Consider the following 18482-nt stretch of genomic DNA (forward strand, 5'->3'; position numbering starts at 1 on the left):
CACAGGCAGGGGAGTGACAGGCAAAGGGAGAGGAAGAAGCAGTCTCCCCGCTGAGCAGAGAGCCCGATGTGGGGCTCGATCCCAGGACCCTGATATCATGACTTGAGCCGAAGGCAGTTGCTTAGCCAACTGAGCCACCCAGATCCTCTGGGGTCAACTCTTGAGTCTTGTCTTTCAGGGACGGGTGGCAGTGCCTATTGAGGGACCGGAATGAGCCCTGCCCTATCGTTTACCCCCAGCCAAAGCCACATAACCCAAATTCTGGGGCCTGAATCCAGTCAGGCCTTGAGAGGCAGAGACGCCCTCTGCCTGTCATGACGGTGACCCACATCCAAGCTCAGATACGTGTTCGCCATCAAATACCAGATCTCAACGGGGAAAAGGGTTGGTGAGAAAAGGCAGCAGAACTTCCAGAATGGACACCCACCGCCATGCTTTCTTCATCTCTGACCAGCAGAGTGATGATGGATAAATGCTGCTGCCCTGACACTGCGCCAGCTCGCCTGAGGTATTAAACGAGGATGGCCAGCCCCCTCCACCCTGCCCCTCAACTGTAGCAGCTTCATGTGTTCCTGAAAGATCGCTGTCCAACCCTGGACATCCACTGAAGGGCCCCAAGTCTGCAGCAAGACTGGCCTGCCGTCTGGTCGGGGCCTTGCCCCGCTCCGCCCAGTGGCCCATCCGCAGAGCCCACTTCCTCGTCCCGGGACATACTGCCAATCGCCCGCCCAGGAGGCTGCTGACTCAAGAGCAGGCAGCCCCTCCAGCGGGCACAAGGATGCCCCGACCAGAGCAAGGATCCCCGTGCTGGTCACACCCTGCTCCACCATGGCCAGGGGCTCCCCGACCCTGCCCTGGTGCCCACAGAACTCGCTGTCCTGCCCACGTGCAGGGGACCGGCCGTGACGCTTTCACGCCCTCTCACAACATCACCCTCATCCCTTTCTGGAAAGCCATTTTAATTCGTTCACACAGGCAGCAAAGGGGAGACCCAGAAGCTAAGTCTGAGGGACCACTTCAGATAGCACCAGGTCTTCCCCGTCTCCAAACGGGCTTAGCAGCAGCTGTGAGGCCCCAAACCTCCGACAGCAAAGACAGGAAAGTCAGCCCCAGAGAGCTGACAAGGAAGTGGTGGGCTCTGGGTGCTCGGCGCTCAGCAGTTGAGGGTGGGGGAAGGGCAGAGTGTGGGCTCACTTGGGGCTCTCAGAGGTTTCATCCGGCAGGGCTGTGTTTAAGTCTGTGTCAGGCAGAGGGGAGAGATGCAGAGAAGAGCGGAGAGGTCTGGCCAGCCAGCCCCAGAGGCAGGGCAGAGGCCCTGGGGCAGAGGGAGCCACAAACACCGAGCACAAGCTTAGGCAGGGCCCCCTGCAATACCCCTTACAGACACATCCACACGGCTCAGGGGCTGTGGTCTCTACAAGGCCCGTCTCAGCCAAGCACAAAGGCATCTCCCAGGCCAGAAATCAGAGCCAAAGCACTAGCCCTGTCCCACAGCAGCGTGGGGATGTGGGGCTGGGCCAGCGTGGGGACCCGGCCATCCTCAGCTAGTGGCAGTTCTGACAGCTGGGGTGGCAAGGAATCCCGTTCACCCGGCAACGGCAGCCCCCGCTGGTGTCTCCTGGGCCCTAGAGGATGGGGAGGAGAGAAGGTCATGGTGGTTAAGAAAGTGCCCTCCCCCGGGGCTGCTCCATCACACCCCCAAGCGCTGTACGTTCCCACTCCAGGCCTTTGCTCAGGCAGGTCCTCCTGCTACCAACAGCCCCCTAGGCCTCAGCTACCTGGTGGAAGCAGTAAGACCTTTCTGGGCTCCCATGGCACCCCTAAGTACATGGTCTCAGTCTATGCTCCCCTGGACCCAGAGCAGCCAAAGGATGCGACAGACCCTTGCCTATCCTGGGTGGGCCCATGCCCGGGCCCTGGAGAGAGGGCAGCTCCCTCTGCCTCCGTCTCTCCTGGCGTCCGGCAGTACACAAAGCTGAGCCCGTCTCCACGACCACACTCCTAATAAAGGCAGCGGCCCTCCACGTTCACCCATAGGCTGCCATGGAGCACCCCGTGCGCGTTTCCAGCTGACTTGGGAGAAGGGGCGAGAGGCCCCAGCCCCATCCCTGCCGGCATCTCTGGGTTCCAGATGAACAGCCTAACCACAAGGCCAGGGCGTGCTGGTGCCGGGGGCCACTCTGCCTCTGCTGCCCTACACCCCCAGACCGAAGCCTCCTCGCTGCCCTTGGTGGGGTGGGGGCCGGGTCCTTCAGGTTGCTGGGTCCATACGGTCCCCACCTGCGGCGCAAACGCAGCCACACATGGGCCACAGGGGATGTATAGGGCAGTGCTCCCGGAACATGCTACATAAGGACAGACACTTGGATTTTGTGTCACTTTCACAGCTCACAAGACAGTCTACTTTTCTTGGTACTTTTCAAACATTTAAAGAATGTAAAGAACATTCTTACTTTACCAGCTGCATAAATACAGGCAGTGGTCAGACCTGGCCCAGGGGCTGGGCCCTGTTCTCGGGCAGGGCCCCCTGGGCACCTCCCCACAGCACTCCCAAGCCCCTGATCTCCAGAGGACTCACCCCGGGGCCCCAGCGCGGGCCTTTGGTGACCCAGCAGATTTCCGTGTGGCAGACAGTGCACCGCATCCAGTCACAGCCGTCCTTCTTCTGCACCACGATCCGGCACTGCGGGCAGTGCATGGCCTCGCCCTGCTGCAGCATGGACTGGGGCGGAGCGGGGGTTCAGCCCCTGGCCCCCCACACAGGGAAGCCGGCTGTTCCCTCAGGGGTCAGGGGCTCACTCTGCTCCACCACTCCACCCAGGCCTCATCTCTGCGGACGCCCATCCTGCTGCTCGCCACCCGCCCACTTGTCCTAACCAGGTCCCACTTCCGGATGGCGATGACACCAGGACCGCCCGACAGCGCTGAGAAGCCCCCCACCCGCCAAGACCTCCCGGAACTCCAGTCTCCAGGCCCTCAGCCCCAACCCTGCCTCACCCTGAGCATCTCTGTCGTCTGCCGGGCGGCCACATCGTTCTGAGCCCGCAGGGCCAGGTCCTCCTGGTACTCCTTGCAGTTCATCTGCTCATGGATGGCCTGCGGCAGAGTGAGGAGCTCGAGGTGACAAGGTTCCCTAAGGGGTTATGAAGCTGAGAGACTTGAGGGGCACTAACTGCCTCTAGATGACGTCAGGGACAGGGCCTCGCTTCATACACCAGCTACCCATTCTATGGAAGGCGACAAGGGGTCAGGGAGGGGAGGCCAGGGCTGTCCCATAGGATGATGATAATACCCATGTACGCTAAGTCCTGAGGCCAGAGAAATCCTTACGCCCCCTCTCCCCACAGCTGCAGCCCCAGCTAGACTCTGCCTGATTGCAGGACCGATGCTCTGAGACCGAGCTTGCTTAGGCCGTGACCAGGCTCAGATCTGTCTCCTTGCTGGAGACCAGTCTCCTCAGTGGTCAAGAACTGAGACGATGAGGGGAGGGAGCATCCTGAGGTCAGGGTCTGGAAAGACTCCGTCAGGGGCCAGGGCTGGGGTCAGTCTGTGACTGGGAACAGGGTCTGGTTAGAGGCCAAGGTCAGGGGTCAGTCTAAGCTGAGGTTCCACCAAGGGCCAAGGCTTGGACCAAACCCTAGGCTCTGTTTGGAGCCCAGGCCAGGTCCCGTCACAGACATGTTGGCATCTGTCCTGACAGGCTAGTAGTGCCCCAGCTCCCTTCCCAGGAGAACAGGCACTGAGCTGCAGTGAGCTCCTGGCAGGATGGGGGGAGAGACGGCATGCGTCCCTGTCCCCACCTTACAGAGCAGGCAGTTGACGTGGAAGCACACCGGGCACGTAAACTCGTTGACATCATCCTCAAAGAAGCACCATCCCTTGCAGTCCGGGGTCTTGCAGTGGTAGCTGAAGGCACTGCGGTTTTCTGCGATGGAGACACCCAGGTCCAGAAACCGCTGGTAATCCTCAGGGGGCAGTAGCTGCCAAAAGGCCACAACCCACAACCCGGTTTGCTTGGGGTTCAGAACAGCCCATGAGGGCCCTCCTTGCTCCCAAATATCCTCCAGAAAGCCCCCAACCCATGAAGTCCAACCTGGCCCTGGCTCTTTACTTTGTACCACCCTCAGTGTTTAAAAACTCCAATCAGAAAGTGGATTGAAAGTTCTAGAGATGGATGGTCGCGATGGCTGCGCAACTCTGTCAGAGTACGTAATGGCACAGAGCTGTGCACTTACAGAGTATAAATGAAAAAAAAAAGGTAAATTTTGTTATGTATATTCTACAATTTGAAAAAAAAAAGGAAAAATAATCAAGAAAGTAACTGGCAATGCTGGGGAAGATGTTGTTAAACTAGTATCCTGGTACATCACACTGAGAAAGCAACGTGGCAGTCGTGTTTCAACAAAACTTCTCTGACCCGGGTCACCTGGGTGGCTCAGTGGGTTAGGCCGCTGCCTTCAGTCCAGGTCATGATCTCAGGATCCTGGGATCAAGTCCCGCATCAGGCTTTCTGCTCAGCAGGGAGCCTGCTTCCCTCTCTCTCTCTCTGCCTGCCTCTCCATCTACTTGTGATTTCTCTCTGTCAAATAAATAAATAAAATCTTAAAAAAAATAAACTTCTCTGACCCTTTGGGACACACTCCACTTCCATGAGTTCATCCTAACATACAACATAGAAGAAGAGACACCACACAAAATGTCCCCTGAAGCATTTGTTCCAAACTGAGAAACAAGAATTATTATGAGAAGAGGTGTAAGCAGGACAGATGCCGTAAGATTTATGATAATCCTTAGAAACACTCTACCATGAAAGAGCAAAAGCTGTTTTATCTCTGCTGGTAACAACAAAGGAAAAACCATGCCTACTTTCTACATCTCAATTGGGTGGTGTTTACAAGAGTTAAACACTTGTCAAAACTCACCCAACTGCATGCAATGCGTGCATTTTATTGCATGCCAAGTTTCCCTTAGTAAACCTAATTTAAAAATGAATAAAGTCATGTCTGGGACCTGGGAAACCGGAAAATGCAATCAGCGACCCCCCGGGACGGCAAGGTGGCAGGTGACTTTTCTCTTTGATTTCTGTTCCAGTTCTAGGTGGTTGAGACATGTGTTTTGTAAAGATAACCCCCACTGCATTACTCTGCTGATCCATGCCCCTTTCCCCCTCTGCCACACCTGACCTTCTCCGTCTTGGGTTAATCCCCAGGGGCTCTGGGGAAGCGTGGGCCCTGCACCCCTTGGCAGGAACTCTGGTCCCATCACAATGCCCTTGGCAGGGATGGACCTCAAGGACAAACCTCTGGGTAACCACATGGGTGTCAGAACATACGGAATGACTGACTCCATGTCTGGGAGCTTTCCAGGCCGCAGTGAGAAGGCCTCAGCAGCCCCCTGGAGCCGCCCTTCCCTGATGCCCCACAGACAACACATACAAGGGGCTGTTCTTGCTGTAGGAGTAAGTTCCCCAAGCCCCACCCTTTCTGCCTCCCCTTTTTCAGCTGAGGCAGACCCTTTGGACTCCAGGAAATACTAGGTGCAGCCAAGGAGGCTCGCAGAAAGGAGAGGCAGAAGGAACAGAACAGAGGGCTTGGGGATGTGCCTGGAGGGGTCTCCCACGTGGGCCTCGGCCACCTCTGACCCTGCCTCATGTTCTGGCCTGGTAATCCCAAGATGCCCAATTCTGAGAAGGCCCCTTCCCCAGCAGTTTAAAAACCATGAATCAAGCCCAACAGTCAATTTTCCAAGTGGGGATACGGAGACTCCCAGAGGGTGAGAACTTGGTAATGCCACTGGTAACAGTCAAGGCGACTGTGCACCCAGATGCCTACATCACCGGAATGGACTGCTGGAGCGATGGCCACCATTTACTGTGTCTCTCTGACTCCACACCCTTGGGTGGTCCCCTCTCGCAGGGACTCTGGGCTTAAGCATGCTCCCTGGGAGGGCAGCAAGTGAGAGAAGAGGGCAAGCACTCTTGCACTGGAGCCCCCTGCTGGCTGCTCTCTGAACCTGGGGACCACCAGCCAGTGGGCAGGCGGGTCCAGCTTGCCGGGTGGAGAGAGCAAACTGGAAAGACAACCAGCTGCCCTTCCCCTCCCACTGGTAAGGCCATCATGAACCAGTCCAGGACAGTGGACCCACCAGCTAAACCCACCGGAGACTGGCCAGGGCTAGCAGAAGCTAGAAGGATCAGGCGCTACAGGAATCATCTGGCTAAACCCATCCAACCCCAATGACAAATTTGCAAATGCATGAACTAAATAAACAGTGGTTGAAGACACAGTGTCTGGAATAACTTGTTACTCAGCAGACGCAAGCTGATACAAGGGCTCACTCACCATGCGCTAAGCACTACTCTAGAGTAGTGCTTTACACACAACCTTAGACAACCGTCGAAGAAACTAACTTTGACCCTGAGATGAGAAAAGCAAGGCACAGGCTGAGTATCTGACTGGAGGTCACCACGACCAATGGCCCCAGGTTTCCCCACTCTTAACACCTGTGCTGTCTTTCCTTCACAAGAGTGGTTTCTTAAGCAGCTACTTCCCCCAAGTCCCATCTTCTTCACTGCTTGGCCCCCAGCATCCCACCCAGAAGGCTCTGGATATATGTGTGCAGCCTGAGACCTGCCAGCTCCAGGCATGCCCCTCCCCCTCCCAGCCCCCAGGCCTTACCGCCCGGATCTCCCGCTCCAGCAGCTTGCCCGAGCACGAGTATGTGTTGTCAATGAAGGGGCAGGAAACCTCCGCCTCCTGGCTGTTGCGGATGGTGCCCTGCAGACACTCCCTGAAGGGGGAGAGGGGTGATGGGTGGAGGTTAGTGTCCTCTGAACCCCATCTACCCAGACTATACCCCTCACGTGGCGAGGCCTGACCCCAGGTAGGCTTTGCTTCAGTACTTCTCTCCCTTCCTATCCCTCCCACAGATCCACCAGCAAGGCCTCCGTCTACCCAACGGCCACCCCCACTACTCTGGCCCAGGCCCCCATCACCCCCTGCCTGGGGGACTGTGGGTGCAGCTTCACTGGAATCCCTGAGTCCTCGTCACCCCTACAGTCCACTCTCAACAGTGGCCGCATTGTCCCCAGCAGCCTCCCAACCCGACCTGCCCAGAACAACCCGCACCCCTCACTACAGCTCACAAGAACCCCGGGGGTGCATCCTAACACCCCTGTCCATCCCTCTGCTCTGGCCACACAGATGAGCCAGGCACACCCCTGCACCAGACCTTCTGGTCTCTGTTCAAGGGCTACCTGCCGTGGGGCTTCCCTGACCCCCTTCCAGAAGCAGAGCCCCTGGGTTTATTGTTTTCTTCTCATAATTCACCAGGACTTAGCATCCAACACAATTTACAATTATACCAGTCATTTTTTTTATCACCATCAGGCTCTCCACTGGAATGAACAGTTTTTTGTTCACCCGTGGATCCCCAGGCCTGGCACAGTCTCTGGCACCAAGGGGCCACTCAACCAAGGCCTGCTGGGGTGAAGAAGGGTGCGATCTTCACAGCCCGGGGCTGGCAGCCTGCTCCCGGGCCAGGCAGAGAGCGGGCTCGGCTTGGGTTGCGGGAGACAGGGCCCCACTGCCCTTCGAGGCGCCCGCCCAGGCAGTAGCAAAGGGCGCTGATGCTGGAACCAGAACGCCTGAGCTGTGTGACCTTGAGCACGCCGCAGACCTCTCTGAACCTCGCACTCCTATGCAAAATGCGGAGACAGCGCCTACCTCGCCGACCTCGCAGGTTTTTGCGGGCATCCAATGAGATGTAAGAGCACGGGCCCCACCCATTCTCAGCCCTCCGGGAATTGGCGGCTGTGAGAAACGCTGTGCTGCGGGAGGTGGGGGTGGGGGCCGCACCTGCAGAAGGCGTGCAGACACTCACGCAGCACCACGGCATCGCCGGGCGCCAGCACCAAGTAGCACACGGGGCACTCGGTGGGCTCGGTGTTCAGCACCAGGCTCCTCTGATCCAGCTGGACGTGCTGCAGGTAGTTCCCCTCCTGCTGCTGCTGCTTCCGCTGGGCACACGGGGTGGGGCCGCGGGGCGGGTCAGGGTCTCAGGGGAGGGGCAGACCGGGAAAGGGGCAGGACCCGGGACCAGGTCATACCCTGGAGGCGGGGCAAAGCTGGGGTAGAGCAGGATCCCTGGGTCCGGGTTGGGAGGGGGGAACCTGGTCGCCGGCAGGAGACTAGATGCTGGGAAGGGTGGGGCCAGAGCGGGGCCAGGAGGGGAGGGGAGGAAGCCAAGGGACGGAGGTGGGCCAGGCTGCGGCAGGTCGGGGCTGCAACCACGTGAGCAAGTGATGGCGGTAGGGAAAGGAAGAGGGTTAAGGTTTGAGGGGATAGTCGAAGTAACAGGGCTCACATCCCTGCCAAGAAGTAGGGCAGGGCTGAGCGGGGGTGGCGTTGGAGCCGGCCAAGGTCACAGAGTGGGTCAGGGGTATGGAGGTGGTGGTAAAGCTAGGCAGCAAAGCAAGACGGGAGAGAGGATGGATCTGGACCACGGCTGGAGGTAAGACCACGAATGAGGTCATGGCTGGGGTGGGAAAAGGATAGCACCAGATCCAAAGGGAATGCAGGTGGGGGTTAGGGGGCATCCGATCAGAATGGGGAACAGTCAGGATATGGTATCTGTTTAATCAGGACTTGTGTCAGGATCGGGGGCAGAGCTTTGGGAGGGGCAGGACAGAGGACAGGCTCAATCTCCCAGGGAGAGGTGAAAGGCTGGGTCCAGGCTCATAGGAAGTCGGGGGTGACACAACAGGGACGGAGGGGGTCAGGAACACTAGGGTCCAGGGTGAGGTGACGTCTGAGTGGAGCAAGAGCTAGGTCACAGGCGGATACGGAGGGAGGTGGACAAAAGCATGGTCGGACCTAGGGTACTGGAGTCACAGCCAGGCGAGTTGTAAGCACAGTGGGTGTGTAAGTCAAAGCTGGGGCCGGGGCCACAGCCCGGGAGCAAGCTCTCAGCACCCAAGACCTCCAGGAGAGGGTGAGTCGCGTCAAGTGCAGTTTCCACCAGCGGTGGGGTCAGAGGGCAAGGCAGCAACGGGGGAGGAGCGGCATTGCGGAGGGGCCTCCCTTCCCGTTCTACGCCTCCCCGCCCACTCTGTGGGCAAAGTCCCGGGACTTCCCGCGCCTACCTGCTGGTACTGGCGCAGTGCCTCCTCCTCGCCCGCCAGGCGAGCTCTTTCCTCCTCGTCCGGCTGATAAGAGGCGGGGACCTGATAAGCCTCAGGCCGCGCCCGGCAGCACATCTCGCAGCCGGGCCTCGTGGGCTTGTTAATGAAGGTGCAGCCCGGGCACTGCCAGCCCACCTGGGAGCAGAGTCGGGAGATGAGGGGGTTGAGCAACGCGAGGGGCGGCCGGGGGTCCCGACTCCAGGCGTCGGTTGGGGGGCGGGGCCCGGGAGCTTGGAGGCGGAGTCAGAGGCAGGGCGCTAGGTCACCTGCACACGGAGGCGGGGGCGGCTTACCGGCGGGGATTCTGGCGTGGCATCAGGCTGGCCCCGCCCCGACTCCTGGGGGCCTCCGGGCTTCGCGGGGACAGGCTCCAGGGGGCCCCGGGGCTGCAGCGTGAGGTCTTTGAAGCCCAGATCTAGGGAGGAGGGTTTAGGGGGTGGCAGTTCCAGGCAGCCCACTTCGTGCATACTCCGAGCCAGTCAGGCGCCTTGAGCCCTGCCCCCACGCAGCTCCCTTCTCCCTGGGGGAAGTCTCCCCCGGATTCGACAGGTGAGCCTACACCTGGCTGAATGTATGGCTACCACAGGGTCGGGGTCCCTCCTCCACCCGTGAGTGCCCCTGCTAGCCCCCCGCTTAAAAACCGGCTTCCTGTGCTCCAAAGGCCATGCACCTAGAGGCACAATCATTTCTGAGATGCTCCTGCCAAGTACTGATCTACATCCATTCATGAGGGGATATGAGACAAGAAAAAAAAACTGGCCAAATATCAGGAAAGTCAGAGGAACACAGGACACTAAAGACTAAAAGGCCCTGAGAGACATGAGGACACTGCCAGGTGCCTGGCTATAAAAGGACATTCGTGGGACAACTGGTAAAATCTGGGTAACATCTGTGGATTAGGTAATAGTATTTCATCATTGCTAATTTCCTAAGTTTGGTAGTTATATGTGGTAATGTAAGAAAATGACCCTTTTTCCAAGAACATGCACACGGAAATATTTAGGGGACAGGGACATCGTGTCTGCAACTTCAAAACAGTTCAGAAAAAAAGTTATTTAGACGTACATAAATAATTTTTATATAATGACAAAGCAAAGCAATTGTGGTGAAATGTTACTCTTTTGGGGAATCCAGGTGAAAGGTACTTGGAAATTTGTTATACAACTCTTTGTACAATGTTGCAACTTTTCTGGAAGTCTGAAATATTTCCAGATAATAAGCAAAACATTTAGAATAAACGCTGTTATCATCATCATCATATCCAGTGTAAGGATTTAGAAACTGAGGAACAGACAAGAAGGGACTGGCCCGATGTCATACAGCTGGTGAATGCCAGGACTGAACTCAGACCCTCTCCTGCTGCTCTCAGAATGGCTCTGAAATGGCTCCCTCCAGGGTGCCCTTTGTCCTCTCTTCCCCACTATGGATAAGGTCCTCCCCATGAGAGCTCCTGACCAAAGCCATGGGCTCTGTTCCCTCGCCCTGGATCTAGGTGAGTCCCCAGCCACTCAGAGACTGAGCCTCACCTTCCAGCATCCGCAATTGCCTCTCCCGCTGCAGCTCCTGAGGGTTGAGTGAGGTGTTGCAGGCTGACAGCAGGTAGAGGTAGGCAGTGTCCCCATTCCGCCGCACCCCATGGGAGTGCAGGGTCTCCTGGTCCCGGGCCAGCCGCTGCCCAATCACCCACTGCTGCAGGACAGGCGGAAAGCCGTAGTCCAGGAATACCTGGCAGGGGATACGGAGAGCGAGAGGGTAGAAAAGGAAGACCAGAGTAAAGGGAGGTGGAAGCGAAATGGGAAGCATGTGCCCTGATGTGTCCCTTCAGTGTGGCCCTGCCCCCTGCCAACTCACCATGTCCTTGAGGGAAGCCACGGTCATGTCAGGACGCACTGTGAGCCAGATGGTGACTGTGTGCATCTGAGCATCCTCCACGCTTACCCACAGCCTGCGGAGAAGGTCACAGGTCCAGCCCCAGCCTCCAGCTACTGGCACGTATGTGTCTGCATACTTGCGCACGCACACATGTGTACAGACACATGGGCACATGCCCACGGCCCCCCAGACTGGGGTAGGGACTTTTTCTGGATTCCTGCAGCCCTGGGCTTCCTTCTTGATCAGAACCCACTGCTGAAGCCCCTGCAATGAATCTGCACTGCTCTGAGAATCAAATCCACACTCACCACAGCCCCCACAGAGCACCTCTGCAATCGGCCCCGCCCCACTCCCCTACTCCGCAGCCTCCTCTCTGGTTCTGTCCTTTGCCCCTTAGCCAAGCCACCAACAGTCATTTACTATAATGCCAAGACTTCAAAGCTCTTTATATATTTTTGCTCCTTTAATGCTCTCCACGAACCCACGAGGCAGATACTGTTGTCACCGCTATGTTAGGATAAAAAACCTGAGGCACAGCCAGATCACATAGACTCTACCCAGTAAGCACTGAGTGACTGTGAGAGGCAGGATTCCAACCCGGGGTCACTGCAGAGAAACACCAGCCTTCTCAAGGACCCTTCAACATTTCTGGAAGATCAAAAGAAAAGCATGGAAGGAAGGGCTAAGGTTAAAACAAAACAAAACAGAACTGATCCCAAAGGAAACAGAAAAATCATAGAACAGAACAAGAACAGCAAGGAGCCATCGGGAAGTGAGGACAAGCACCTGGAAATGTAAAAAGTGACTCCTGATGAACCTAACCTTCAGCTCCAACTACAAGTTCACAAGAAAAACTAGAGATCCTAAAATGACACCCCGAGACAGCAATTAAGAAACCCAGAATGTGGGAAAATTCTGGAAGTCCTAGACCAGGTTTCTTAAATTAATAGCCTAAAAAGAGAGGGGGAATAAAAGAGACGATATTAAGAAATGCTACATGTAGATCTCCTTTGGTTCCTAACGGGAACCTACTATAAAAATTGTTAATGAGATAATCAGGGAAATTTTAATATAAATGGAATTTTAAGGAATTATTACTAATAATTATTAGAAATTATAAGGAATTATTACTAATAATTCCTTAATAGGTATGATAATGATACCAAGTTCATAAACAAGCCATGGAGAGGTAATGTATGGCATGGTGACTACAGTTAACGATACTGTGTCTGTATCTGAATATTGCTGAGAATAAGTCCTAAAAGCTCTTATCACAAGAAAAAATAGGGGTGCCTATTTTTTTTTAAGATTTATTTATCTGTTTGACAGAGCACAAGTAGGGGGAGCAGCAGGCAGAGGGGAGAGAGAAGCAGGCTCCCCGCTGCACAAAGAGCCTGATGTTGGACTCCATCCCAGGACCCTGGGATCATGACCTGAGCCAAAGGCAGACGTTTAACTGATTGAGCCACCCAGATGCCCCTAGAGCATGTGACTCTTGATTGGGGGGGGTGAGTTGGAATCCCATGTTGGGTGTACAGTTTACTTAAAAATAATGATAATCTGGGGGCACCTGGGTGGCTCAGTGGGTTGGGCCTCTGCCTTTGGCTCAGGTCGTGATCCTGGGGTCCTGGGATCAAGCCCCGAGTTGGGCTCTCGGCTCGGGGAGGAACCTGCGTTCCCCCTCTCTCTGCCTGCCTCTGCCTACTTGTGATCTCTGTCTGTTAAATAAATAAATGAAATCTTTAAAAAAAATAATAACCTGTAAGTATGTCAGTATGTGACGTTAACTTACTGTGGTCATCACTGCCCAATACACACATGTACCAAATCATTATGGCGAACATCTAAAATGATTCTTAGACTCCACTTCCAACGTTGGACAAGAAGAGGGGAGCTCCTTACACAGCCCCAGCAATTCTCAGGCACCAGCACGGTGCCCTACATTGCAACTCAATTCCCACCCTTTCCACCCAGAGACAGCAGCTGTGTCCACAGTTTAAGGGCTCAGACCCGAGACTGCCCCTCCCCCCTCCATGCCAATCACAAGCCTGGTTGTCACCTGTGTTGACTCACCAGCTATAGAGTTGGGGGTTCCAACAGCCCACTCCTCAGGTTCAATTAATTTGCTAGAGCAGTTCACAGAACTCAAACATTTTACTTACTAGATCACTGTTTTTTTATAAAAGGATATAATTCAGGAACCACCCAATGGAAGAGACACATAGGGCAAGGTATATGGGAGGGGGTGAGGAGCTTCTGTGCCCTCTTGGATTGCACCATTCTCCCCAAATCTCCATGTTTTCCCCAATCCTGGAGCTCTCTGAATGCTGTACTTTTCAGTTTTTAAGAAGATTTCATTATACAGGCATGACTGATTAAACCATTGTCATTGGGGACTGATTCAACCTCCAGCCCCTGTCCCTTTCCAGGTCAAGGGGATAGGACTGAAATTTCCAACTCTTTAATCACAGGGTTGGATTCTCTGCACCAGCCCCTATTCCTTTTTTTTTTTTTTTTTTAAGACTTTATTTATTTGACAGAGATACAGCAAGAGAGGGAACACAAGCAGGGGGAGTAGGAGAGGGAGAAGCAGGGTCCCTGCTAAGCAGGTAGCCCAACACAGGGCTTGATCCCAGGATCAAGCCCTCCCTCCCCTCAGTCAAGACCCAAGACCGGAGCCAAAAGCGGAGGCTAAACCATGGAGCCACCCAGGCCCTATTCCTAAGTAATCTGGGGACATTCCAAAAGTCACCTCATTCACATAACAAAAGGCACCTTTACCACTCTCATTACTTACCAAGTTCCAAGGAGTTTTGTGCCAGGAAAGGACAAAGACCAGATATATACTCTATAAGTCATAATATCACATCACCTTAAACTAATACAATGTTACATGTCAATGCTATCTCAGTAAACTGGAAAAAAATATAAAAGCTAGACACAAATGTTCACAACAGCAACATTATTCATATTAGCCAAAAAGTAGAAAAAAAACAAATGTCCATCAAATGATTAACAAATAGAGAAAATATGGTATATTCGTACAGTGGATTATTATGCAGCAACAAAAAGGAATGAAGTTCTGGGGCACTGGGGTGGCTCAGTCAGTTAGGCCTCTGACTCTTGATCTCAGGGTTGTGAGTTCAAGCCCCCAACTAAGCTCCACACTCAGGGAAGCCTACTTAAATAATAAACAAAAATAAAAGGAGTAAAGTTCTGATACATGCTACAACACGGTTGAATTGAGAAAACATTATGCTAAGTGAAAGAAGCCAGACACAAAAGGCCACATATTGTACGATTCCATTTACATGAAATAAACAGACTCGGCACAACCCTGTAGATCACAAGTAGATCAGTGTCTGCCTAAGGCTGGGGTTGGGGAAAGGCAGGGAGATGAGGAGTGACTACTAAGTATGGACTGGGGTTCTGCAGGGGGGTGATAAAAACGTTCAATAAGTGGGGCACCTGGGTGGCTCAGTTAGGCATCTGCCTTCGGCTCAGGTCACGTTCCCATGGTCCTGGGATCGAGCCCCCAATTGGGCTCTCTGCTCAGTGGGGAGCCTGTTTCTCCCTCTCCCTCTGCCAACTCCCCCTGCTTCTGCTCTCCCTCTCTCAAATAAATAAATAAATAAATAAAGTCTTTTAAAAGTTCTATAACTGATTGAGGGTGATGGCTGTACAACTCTGAATATACTAAAAGCCTTGAACTATATACTTTAAATTGCTGAATTGTATGGTATGTCAACCCTACCTCAATGAAACCATAAAAAAAATCAAATGGGATGCACCAGGAACATTGAAAATCACTAACTATGAAACTACTGTCTTACTATACAGCAGCAGGGAAAGAGCAGGAAAAAAAAGACAAATCCCACTGTTTATTGAGTGATTGACATGTGCAAGGCACAGTGCTAAGTATTACAACGTCAAGTTTAAGTCTTCTGGGGAAAGACTAACAGTATTCATCCTCCCTCGCTTCTCTTGCTAACAGAACTCCTGAATTCTATTGGATACTTGGTCACATTTCACAGCCTCCCTTCAGGCTGAGCGTGGCTGCGAGAATAAATTCTAGTCCACAGGAATTTAGTGGAAGAAGTGGGCAACTTTCTGAGCTGTGTGCTCTCAAGTGTGGGAGGGGGTATCCTTTTGCCCTTCTGTAGAAGCCACTTTGGGGCAACAAGCTGGAGCAATGGAAACCTGATCAAGGCAAAAGGGCCCACAGCTGAATGCAAACAGGCTCATTAAGCAACCCACTTCAACATATTCATAGCACTAGCTGACAATGGATTACCTTACACTGGGCACACTTACCAATGAAGGGAAAATTACATCCTTTCCGGTCCCCTACTTCCTCACTCTGCCCTTTAACTACAGCCCCCCAGCCTGCCTCTTCGCAGTCTCTGCTTTGCTCTCCTGCCACTGCTCCCTTGTGGTGTATGCAATAAACTTCTATGTCCATTGTTCGGCCTAGGGTGAATTCTTTCACCCCCTGGGGCTTCCACCCAATTGGGTGTGGGTGGCCCCACATTTGGGGGCCTCCCCCACCTGATCGGGAGAGACACTACCCCCTTCTCCTTCCTGCTGACAAGAATGCTGATGTGATGGCTGGAGCTGGAACAGCCACTTTAGACCATGAAGCAAACCTCACAATGGAGTCCATGAATGGCAGAATAAAAGGACAGAAGCTTGAGTCTCTGAAGACCCTGGGAAGCACAGCCTCCACATCTCAACTGCCTGCCCTCAAACTTGTTCATGCCACTGTTACTAAGTTTCTTTCTGTTACATGAGAACTAACATTCTAATACACCTTCTAAACAACCCTATGAAATAGCTTACTATTATTGCCTCATTTTAAAAATTTAAAAAACCCTGAAATTCTGAGAGGGGTGGTGACTTGCCATAGATCTCACAGTTGATTAGTGATAGAGCTTGGGTCTGAACCTAGGTCTCCTGACACCAGAACCAGAACCTGCCACTAAGCATAACTGAATACATTGTGGTCCGCTGGGGTTCAGAAAACTCTACATCTTTGGCCACCCGTGCACTCCTCACCTGATATCCTGTGTTGGGGAGACCTCAGGCTTTAGTCGCACACTCAGGGGCACCCGCTGCTCTGCCAGCCAGATGGCACACTGCACTGCCACCTTTTCATCCCCGCCTGCCACGGCTCGGCTGAGTCTCAGGGCCATCTCCTCCGCTGAAACCCAGCACAGTGGAAGCAGGTTAGCACAGAATTTATCTTTTAGGAGCTGGGGGTGAGGGGGGTGGTTATCCTTTGTACATGCTGCTTCCTCTGTCTTCATGGTGAACTCCTACATATCCAACAGTACCCAGCTTAAAAGTCCCTTTCTCTGAGTGGCCAGTCTCTGAAACTCCCATTCCACCTCCCTATTCATTTGGTTCTGTTTTTTCTTCATACTCCCAGGTCCCCATACTTCCATTCATTTATCTGACAAGCATTTACTGAGCCTCCTACTGGGTACCAACCACTGTCCCAGAAACTGGGATTCAGCACTGAATAAGATAAACAGGGACCCTCTCCTCATGGACCTCCCAGCCCAGTAAGGAAACAGACAACAGAAAAAAATTCAGATTGTGATCCAGGCTGGCAAGTAAATAGACAGGGTAAGATCAGGGAAGGCCTCTAGGAGGAGGGGATGCTGAAGCTGAGACCAGAAGGAGAAGCTACATATGTCTAGACCTAGTTAGAGAAGAGTCTACCAGGTGAAGAGAAAGGTAAGGGCAAAGGCCTTGAGCAAGAAATGGTTAGAAGAGAACAGAAAGAAGCCAGTGGAACTCCATCAGAACAAGCAAGGGGGTGAGTGGGATAAGACTATGAGGATAATAAAGCCCAAAGGGCCTTGTGGGCTAACCAAGGGCTCTGGCCTCAGTTTTAAGAACACAGAGGAGCACCGGGTTGCAGGGGAGGAGGAATGGGGGAGTGATGATTAAGCAGGGTGGTGACCTGACATGTTCTATGATGCTGGTTGAAGCAGGCAAGAGGGGAGGCAAGAGCGCCTGGTATTCAGGTCAGCTGAGATCTGTCTCCCCCACCAGCCTGTGAGGTCTTCTGTGCCCTCTGGGAGCTCCCTACCCCACTGCAGCCGGTTGGCTCATGGTGGCCTCAGGGGCATCCCATAATTGAATGACAAGCCTCTAGCAGCAACCAGGCCTCAAGGAAGGAAACTCAGGGACCGGTGGGTAGAGGAAGGACACTGTTAAAGCTGCTTCTTCCGGACCCTTTTGGGCAGGGGAGACCGGGTCCTGCCGGGGCCCAACTCTTAAGGAAGTTTCCCAGCCGCCTCCAGGGGGTGCCCACCTTTCTTGGTCTTCTCGTCCATCTGGCGTGGTTGCGCCCATCCCCCCGGGCGGGGGCAGCAGCTCCGGAGAAATGCTATCCCTGGGTCACCTGGCAGAGGACGGACGACCACAAGCAACTCAGCCCCGGCCGGTGACCTCCAACGCGGCCCGAGCCCTCTTTGTGCCTTGATGTCCCCAGCGGCAATCGGGTAACATCACAAGCACCGGGGACTGGGTATGGGAACCGATAGGACCCCGCGTGGGAGGTGAAAGGGCAGGCGGCACCAAGCCAAGCCCACAATGGACGACAGAGGAAACGGGACAAGCCCGTGGGGATGAGAGTGACGCCGCAACGCGGGGCGCTGTTTAGTCCCCAGGGAGAGCCCCCACTTTCTGCTGCTGGGAGCGCCGCCCGGCGCCCGGGATTGCAGCAACACTGCCTCCCCTGCGGGGCGGTCTCACACAGAGGGGAGGGGAGAAAAGCGGCACAGCGGAAGGGAAAGTGAAAGTGGAGGCCCCGGAAGTGGGGCAGCGGATTGTCGGGACATCCGGACACCCCCTCCACACACAGCACCCGGCCCACCCAGCGGCGGCTGCCACCTACGCAGTCCCCGGCGGTCCCCGCCCTACTCCGGATCTCGGCGGTCCGGGTCCTCGGTGACCTTGGCCGGAGTGACCCCGCTGAGCTGACCTCGGACTCCCCGACCCTCACTCACCCGCCCAGCAGCTCCCGCAGCGCCGCGGAAGGGGCGGGGGCGGGGCCCGGACGGAGCGGCCGAGCACGGACGGGGGCGGGACCGTGCCTGCCGGGGGCGGGGATTTGGGCGGTATTGGGGCGGGGCTCAGCCTCAGTGGACCCACCCGAACACCTGAGAGTCGCCCCCATCCTCAGCTCTGTATGCCCAAGACCAACGGAAGCCCTAGCCTCACTTGGCTCCTTTTGGCTTGCAGCAGTCCATTTTCCACCTGCTGCCAGAGGGTCCCTAAAATGTAAATCAAACCACGTCACTCCTCAAAACACTCCCAGTAGTTCCCAACAGTCTCACCGCAAAGCAAAAGTCGAGGTCCTCCCCCACGGACTGCAGATTGCCTCCCCTTCTCTGTCTACTGTTAAACCTAAAAAATA

The 18482-nt window shown here is 54.5% G+C and overlaps 1 protein-coding gene across 3 annotated transcripts; it reads right to left on the reverse strand.

Moving 5' to 3' along the window:
- RBCK1 (RANBP2-type and C3HC4-type zinc finger containing 1) lies at window positions 1-18145 on the reverse strand. Of its 3 annotated transcripts, none has more exons than XM_059406724.1 (13): window positions 18073-18145; window positions 17376-17465; window positions 16109-16253; window positions 11033-11126; window positions 10708-10906; window positions 9475-9596; window positions 9143-9316; window positions 7857-8017; window positions 6678-6789; window positions 3801-3980; window positions 2998-3096; window positions 2579-2722; window positions 2-1625 (listed from the first exon to the last, which is right to left on the reverse strand). In XM_059406724.1, the coding sequence occupies exons 2-13, from the start codon at window positions 17395-17397 to the stop codon at window positions 1545-1547; spliced, it is 1533 nt and encodes a 510-aa protein (XP_059262707.1). In that variant the 5' UTR covers window positions 17398-17465; window positions 18073-18145; the 3' UTR covers window positions 2-1544. The 3 variants fall into 3 exon arrangements, with proteins under 3 accessions (XP_059262708.1, XP_059262707.1, XP_059262706.1); XM_059406723.1 differs by lacking the exon at window positions 18073-18145 and adding an exon at window positions 17961-18066; XM_059406725.1 differs by lacking the exons at window positions 7857-8017; window positions 11033-11126; window positions 16109-16253; window positions 17376-17465; window positions 18073-18145 and having other exon boundaries at window positions 1-1625; window positions 10708-10901.
- Window positions 18146-18482: the final 337 nt, after the last annotated feature.

The sequence above is a fragment of the Mustela nigripes genome, chromosome 7 (genome assembly GCF_022355385.1).
Source record: "Mustela nigripes isolate SB6536 chromosome 7, MUSNIG.SB6536, whole genome shotgun sequence".
In the NCBI taxonomy this organism is placed as follows: Eukaryota; Metazoa; Chordata; class Mammalia; order Carnivora; family Mustelidae; genus Mustela; species Mustela nigripes.

Bases quoted from the DNA above. Each gene is read 5' to 3' on its own strand.
- RBCK1 (XM_059406724.1), bottom strand. From the start codon at position 17,397: ATGGACGAGAAGACCAAGAAAG. The intron at 11,127-16,108 runs GTGAGGAGTGCA...CCTTCTCCGCAG, and splicing joins TCCCCAACACAGGATATCAG to GCTGTGGGTAAGCGTGGAGG. The intron at 6,790-7,856 runs GTGCGGCCCCCA...CTCCCCCTTCAG, and splicing joins TGTCTGCACGCCTTCTGCAG to GGAGTGTCTGCAGGGCACCA.